At 36.6% G+C, this 7,718-nt stretch overlaps 1 protein-coding gene across 1 annotated transcript; it reads left to right on the top strand.

Annotated features, from left to right (window-relative positions):
• Positions 1-4,081: 4,081 nt before the first annotated feature.
• LOC125212415 (laccase-14-like) lies at positions 4,082-7,098 on the top strand. The gene is made up of 6 exons (XM_048112589.1): positions 4,082-4,215; positions 4,295-4,446; positions 4,530-4,774; positions 5,195-5,323; positions 5,699-6,631; positions 6,711-7,098. The coding sequence occupies exons 1-6, from the start codon at positions 4,102-4,104 to the stop codon at positions 6,839-6,841; spliced, it is 1,704 nt and encodes a 567-aa protein (XP_047968546.1). The 5' UTR covers positions 4,082-4,101; the 3' UTR covers positions 6,842-7,098.
• Positions 7,099-7,718: the final 620 nt, after the last annotated feature.

Consider the following 7,718-nt stretch of genomic DNA (forward strand, 5'->3'; position numbering starts at 1 on the left):
TCATAATGTCCACTTTCTATGTTTGGAAATAAATCCCCGTCTCTTCTCACCTCATTAAAATATTCAACTACATTTTTTTCTCTACTTACTCCACCCAACAACTCCTCTTAAAATCCTGTGAGGCTTACTTACCATTTATGGTAAAAGTGAAATGTGACTCTTATTGTGGGACGAACCGAAATGGGAAAAATGTGACTCTTCTTGTAGGACAGATAGAGTAACATTTACATATTGCATAACCAATTCCCATAAAGACAAAGATAATTGTGTACTACTCCCTCCGTCATGCTTAAGATGACACGTTTTCCTTTTTAGTTTGTCCCAACTAAGATGACACATTTCCTTTTATAGAAACTTTATCTCTCCAATTAATACACTCAATCACTTTTTTCACTCCTATTAAAATATCTATATTTCTTTATCTCTCTGCTTTAATACTTACACCCATATTTTCTCTTTCAAATTAAACACTTTAACTAATAACTCCTAAAATCCCGTGCCGGCTAAGAAATATATCATCTTAGCCAGGACGGAGGGAGTATAAAATAAACGTGACCCATATTTATAGTTTTATACAATAGGAGTAAGATATATGGAATATTAAAGATATTAGTCTTTTTAAATATTCTCTATATTTATATTAATATAATATTAATTTGAATTTTTATTAGTTATTAACATATGTAAAGAGTCGGGTATTTGGACCCGAAATATATCGGGTCAGGTATTAGATTGGAATTTTACATGATTTCTTTGGCAAGGGTATCTAGTTTTTTCGGGCAGGGTACCATGGTCCATGGATACATGTATTTCCACGCGTAACTGACGTTTGAATCTTGAAAATTATCTTACAATTATTAACAGTAAATTAGCCTCCCCTCCCCTGTGCGCGTCTTAGCTTTGCCGCTACTCTTGATACCAATAGTTGGAAAATAATTTCAGATACTTACAAATATAAATGAGATAAACATAAGAATAGTTTATCTAATTTAATATGATATGTATTTATGAGTAGACCGATACCACACTAGATATTTTTACTATAACATTTTCAAAAGCAATTTACAATGAAATAGTAACTCTACATGTATGCAAAATAGTGTCTTATAATTCTAGTCAAACAAGCACATACTTATCTCTAAAGAAATACCCTAGAAAACAAATTATAGATATGGCAAGAAACTTATTGGATCATATTTATTTTCTCTCAGGTTCCACATTTAATATCCAAATGCATCCAATATGGGCATCTATGTTGGGCATAAAAATTGCCTTAAAATCTTCTACAATACATTTTCTCGTGGCTAGCCAGTATTTTAAACTACAGCCCCAAAATCCGTCCTAACCTATTTCACTATTTTTTACTTTTTTTTCAAAAAGTTATTGAGGAACAATTAAATTAAAATAGAAAAATACAATAAATTGAATACAATACTAAACCATACTTAATATTAAAAAACCGTACAAAGAAAAAAAAAATTTACGTGGGAACAAAATAAAACAGCTAGAAGAATAAAGAAAAAGACACATCAATTGTATCCAATTTTGTGTGAAGCCTATCCATCATGTTTAGCTACATAGTTATCATACCCTCTTCTCGGGTCTCCTCTAACAAACTCATAGTGTAGATCAACGACATCGTATACGATGCATTAATGATCCCCTAAATGTGGACTTCGGCCTGTGCTAATGTGAGTGGCTCGGTCGCCTTAGCCTTGCCCTTTCTATTCTCCGTTTTTTGGCCCATGGAACGAGTCTTTGTTAGCACTACTGTGCCTAAGCTCTCCTCCATATGAGATTTCATGTTGATGGCATCGCCCTGATACTGTTGCTGCTGGCACTAACCTTGGTCCTCTTCAGGCCACTAGCCTCTTAACCCGATGATAATTTCAGTAAATCCTTTACGAGGAGGAAGACGTCGTAGTACTTAAACTCAGCACTCAAATTGTTATTAGAGTACGTCTTTATTGCCTTGTTGTAGATGTCTTCCAAATTTTGGCTGCTGCCTCACATCATTTCAGTGTTGTTGTAGATGGCGGCAAATTTGGAGACATCTTGTTGGACCTGGCTCCAATGCTTTTGAAGGTGGTTAGGGGAGTGCGGTTTTGCCCACGTGGGCTTACATCTAGTGGTACTTCTCCTAGATCTATCCCCAAAATTGGTTGAATCTTTGGTGAACATTGGGGGACCGCCGGAGAATATTGGAGATCCGTTGATATATGTTAAGGGATCATTCAAATTCATTTTTTGTAAATGGAGAGATAAATGAAATGGGAAGAGATTGGAGTGAAGCGGGGTATTCATAATGTAAAAATCATGTTAAAGACGACAATAGCTGGAGGCGGACACAGGATTTCGACTCTGAGGGGTCCAAATTACTATTAACAGTTGCATAGTGTTTTTTTTATATTTACCTCACTGCAAGTAGTTGTGGCATCATCGGTAAGAAAGTTGTGAGATATATAGATTATAGTGAATGACAAATAATAAAAGAGTGATGACAATATCTTGAAATGCATATGATATTGTCATTAAGAGTCATATCGACAATGTTATGAATATATGTAATATCAACTAAGTACTACGTAATAATAACCAAAACAAATAAAAAACAGTGTAAAATGGTATGCATGAATTAGACCCTTCATAGGGCTCGAACTCAGATCCCTCTGACAAAAAGGCTAGAGTGTCAGCCAGTTGATATATCTAATGTACATCTAATTCTTGCGAACTCAATGTATATATTGTCAAAGTTATAAAAGTTGGGGGTTACATGGGACACCCATGTCCCCATGTAGGTCCGCCAGTGCTAGCGCCGGCAATTTTTCTTCACCCGGCTAGCGGAAAAGCCGGCGCTTTTGCTCATGCCCTAAATAAATATATCTATAGTAAATCTTTATCGAAGAGATGAAATTGATTTTCCATTCGTACCTGCTTTACAGCTTATAATATTTTTTTTTATCTCTTTCCATTTCTGTCCAACGTATACGTACTATCTAGACATTTTTGCTCGTTGCTATCAATCTAAGTTGGATTTTGTGGAAATATGAACGATAATCAATGCAACTCTGTTCATTGAAACAGTTCTGATAATTGGAAGAATGTCGAGAGAAAAAAATATATACTACTACCTCCGTTCCCCAAATATTGACACACTTGACTCGACACGGGTTTTAAGAAATGTAATGCAAAGTGAGTTGAAAAAGTTGGTGGGATGTGAGTCATAATTTTAAAGTATTAATTTTATAATAAAATGTGAGTAGAAATAAGTTAGTGGAATATGGGTCCACTACCAAAAATGGTAAAAAGTAAAATGTGTCAAACTTTCAGGTACGGACCGAATGGTAAACTGTGTAAAACTTTCAGGGACGGACGTAGTACTACTATATTGTCAATTTTTAATATACTACTATTAAATACTATCAAACTCGTCAATTTTTAATGTATTAAATACTATCAAACTGACAAACCCTCTCTTTCGAGGGTAAGGTTAAAACTTAAAAGCTCTATTTTATATTTTAACTTAAAAAATACAAATATTGCTATTCCGATAGTCCATGGAAATAAGACAAGGCTAAAATCAGATCAATATAAGTGGACGAAAGGTCAACGACGACATTGTTCAAATTCTGAAACTAAAATCAGAATTAATTAATTGTGGGCGTAGCGAGCAACGCTGGTTGGTGATTTTTGTCATTAGTTTGGACAAAAACCGTGTGCTATTTAAGCTATGAATACTTTTTCATTTGAAATATTTTGTTAGTATGATTGCTTAACAGAAAAATAAATAGAGAACACAAATGCTACTCTTTTTAGCTGTTGCAAGTCCTCGAGCTCTCTACCTACCCTTCAACATAAGTTCACAATTTATGGTTGCAATTTCATAAAGGTCAAAATATAGTAAACAATTTTTAGTGGGGGATTAAGCCCCAATGGGTCTAATTTAGGGGTGGTTTCCAACAAGTGGCAAAACTATATGCAATATTAAAATCAGTGTACGTATACGTGGTATGGTTGGGTAAATTATCAACGTTATATAAAGTGAGCAAATGTTCTCATACCTCAAAAACACACAAGCCACGTTGCTTTCAACCACCCCAAATGGAAAGGAAAAATTTTTTAGCTAAAAACATTTTCCTCCTATACTTCTTAGGATTAATTTTTCTTGGAGGCATAACACCAGTCAATGCTGCAGTTCGTTGCTGTAAATTTGAAGTAAGTATAAATTTTCCTTTAACATTGATAATTGGTTACCAATTTTTCTTCTCTGGATAAGCTATAATCTGATTTGCAGGTGACAAGAGCTTCGCACACTAGGCTATGTACCAAAAAGAACATGCTAACAATAAATGGACAATTCCCCGGGCCAACGCTATATGCTAGAAAGGGAGACTTGATCATACTCGAGATTGTTAATCTAGCCGACCAAAATATAACCATCCACTGGTAAAAATATTGGAAGTTCGCATATATATAATCTAAATCAAATTAATGTAGCATTGGTATAAAACCCTAGATTGTAATTTCAGGCATGGGGTAAAAATGCCGAGATATCCATGGTCTGATGGCACCGACTTTGTGACACAGTGTCCAATTAGACCTGGAAAAAGCTTTAGACAACGGATTATCCTCTCCGATGAGGAAGGCACTCTGTGGTGGCACGCTCACAGCGATTGGTCTCGAAATTCAGTGTATGGTGCCATCGTGATTCTACCGCCGAGGAGGGAGACTTATCCCTTCCCTAAGCCTCATGCTCATGTTCCAATCTTACTAGGTATGTATGTCTAGGTGTGTTTGTTATGTGGGAATGCTTTATGAAAGATACCTATTTTTTATGTTTAATATTAATCATATAATGGTTGGTTGCCACTTGCCACTCATACTCAACTAGTAGCCACCTTTATAATTCTTCATTCTTTTTATTTTGTATTTTGGATTGATCTTCATTAGTTTATTTCCTAACGTTAGATCTGATTTTTCCATCTGTAATCTATTACTTCTCTTATACAGCGCATCTGCTTTTATATATTATACCATATCATTGTCTTTTCGCTTAAATTTTAGTTATTTTTCACTTTTGATACCTAACACTATATGCCTTTTTAGTTTATTATTTATTGAAAAAGACATACTTTTTCTGATAACATGATTATAGTAGTTTAACTAAACCTTAATTATGCTTGGACTGTTGCAGGAGAGTGGTGGAATGCTGACGTGGAACAAGTTTTTGGGAAATTTCTCGCCGGCGGTGGCGATCCCGAGGTCTCTGATGCTTTTCTAATCAATGGCCAGCCCGGAGATTTGTATCCATGCTCAATGCAAGGTGGATTTTATTTAGTATCACAAAAACAGACAACGTTGTTGTATGTGAGTTGACATAGTGATAAAAATGATACTCCCTGCGTCCGTCAAAACCTAACACGTTTGTCATTTTAGGGTGTCTGTCATTTAAATATACATTTACCTTTTTCCAACTTTTAGTAAATAGGCCTCATACTCCATTAACTCATTTCATTCACATTCTACTATAAGATTAATATATAAAAATAGGATTCACATTCCACTAACTTTTTTATTATTTTCATCATAAAGTCAAACAATTCGCACCGATTCAAAATGTATCTTTAATGGGCGGATGAAGAGAGTAATACCTAAGGCCAAAGATCTTGAGTTTAAGCCGTAATTGTTTATAATGCAGATACATACAAGCTCCGTGTGGAATTCGGCAAGCGTTACTTGATCAAATTAGTAAACGCAGTGATGGACAACATCATGTTCTTCAAAATCGGCGGCCACAACTTCACCGTTGTGGGCACAGACGGTGCCTACACGAAGCCGATCAAAACCGATTACGTGGCAATATCCCCGGGCCAGACCCTCGACCTTCTACTCGAGGCTGACCAGCCACCCAGCCACTATTACATGGCCGCTAGAATCTACGCTAGCGGCGGAGAATTCGTGACCATCCCCACCACCGCCACCATCGAGTACGTCGGAAACTACACCGCGCCGCCATCACCCCTCCTCCCATCCTTCCCCGAATTCGACAACTCAGCAGCATCAATCGATTTCACCAACCAACTCAAAAGTCTCGCAACCAATAACTACCCTGTCGACGTTCCTCAGAACGTTGACAAAACCCTCTTCTACACACTTTCGGTGAATCAGCTGCCATGTCGGGAAAGCTCGTGCCTCGGAACGACGAGGCTGCTAGCGAGCGTGAACAACGTGTCGTTGGTGCTGCCAACAACGGACATTCTTCAAGCTTATTACAGAGGAATCAGTGGCGTTTATGATTCTGATTTCCCAGACTTTCCGCCTTCGTTTTTCAACTACACAGAAGGCGTAAAGGTGAAGGAGCAGTCCGGGTCAAGATTCGGGACTGCGGTTCGTGTAATGGAATATAACACGACGGTTGAAGTGGTGTTTCAAGGAACCAACCTTGGCGGAGGCGTTGAGCATCCGATGCATTTACACGGATACAGCTTCTACGTTGTCGGGTCAGGGTTAGGAAACTACGACAGAGTCACGGATCCAGCTAGCTATAATCTTTTCGACCCGCCATTGATGGAAAACATTGCGGTGCCGAGAAATGGATGGACTGCTATAAGATTTAAGGCCAACAATCCTGGTAATTAATTAATTAAAATTAATTAATTAAGATTTGGTCTAGTTAAATTTGTGCATGGACTAATAGATGTGCATTGCAGGAGTGTGGTACATGCATTGCCATTTCGAGCGGCATGTGAGCTGGGGAATGGGAATGGTGTTCATCGTTAAAGACGGGGCCGGCACCAACGAGAAGATGCTGCCGCCTCCCTCGGATATGCCGCGCTGCTGAGGATCTCTCCCCCTATATTTTTTTACCAATTTTTTATATTCGAGTGAAATGGAGAGAAATGAATTGATTGAATGATTTTGTACTCCGTGTTGTAGTCCAGGCATCCTTTTTGAGTCAAAGTTCGTCTTGTATAATAATTCGTCACACTTCTCCGAATTTAATTAACTACTCCCTCCGTCCACAAACAATAGATCACTTTTGCCATTTTGGGACGTCCATAAAAAATAGATCATTTTCTTAAAATGGAAAGTTTATCACTCATACTTTTCCCACTTTTTCTTCTCTCTCATACTTTACTCACTTTTTCTCCATATCTCTCTTACTTTACCTACGTTTTCTTCCCCTCTCTCTTACTTTACCAATTCTATATTAAAACCCGTGCCATACACAAAGTGATCTATTTTTTGTGGACGGAGGGAGTATTCATCAATCTAACAATGATAATATCTATTATTCACACTTTTATACGATATTTAAATGTTTAAATTTGGTATCATTCATATTCTCTTAGTAGACTAATGATTTGAGATAATTGATATAATTACAAAATTATTTGTTTTTCAAAACGAAAGCAAAAGGAAAGAAGAAAAGGGTAGTCATTAGTCAATATAGGAGTGACGGCGAATATGGTGGGTGGTAATGCGCTTGCTGGTAATGTGGTTTCCATGATTCACAGTAATCTGGGATTCGATTCGATATTATTAAAAACAAGAACGATAGTAGATTACTATATAAATCTAGGAAAATGACTTTTGGACATTACTATAATAGGGTTATTTATATTTCCTTCTGTCTCATGAATTTTTTTTTTAAAGATGATTTTAGAAAATAATACTTGTTCCATGTTAATTGTGTTATTTTTTTATTTTTAAAAATA

The sequence above is a fragment of the Salvia hispanica genome, chromosome 1 (genome assembly GCF_023119035.1).
Source record: "Salvia hispanica cultivar TCC Black 2014 chromosome 1, UniMelb_Shisp_WGS_1.0, whole genome shotgun sequence".
Lineage (NCBI taxonomy): Eukaryota > Viridiplantae > Streptophyta > Magnoliopsida > Lamiales > Lamiaceae > Salvia > Salvia hispanica.

What these genes read in the sequence shown, in the direction of transcription:
- LOC125212415 (XM_048112589.1), top strand. Translation starts at nt 4,102, where the DNA reads ATGGAAAGGAAAAATTTTTTAGCTAAAAACATTTTCCTCCTATACTTC. An exon ending in CAAAATATAACCATCCACTG is followed by an intron (nt 4,447 to 4,529) that starts GTAAAAATATTG and finishes TTGTAATTTCAG; the next exon opens with GCATGGGGTAAAAATGCCGA. An exon ending in ATTTAAGGCCAACAATCCTG is followed by an intron (nt 6,632 to 6,710) that starts GTAATTAATTAA and finishes TGTGCATTGCAG; the next exon opens with GAGTGTGGTACATGCATTGC.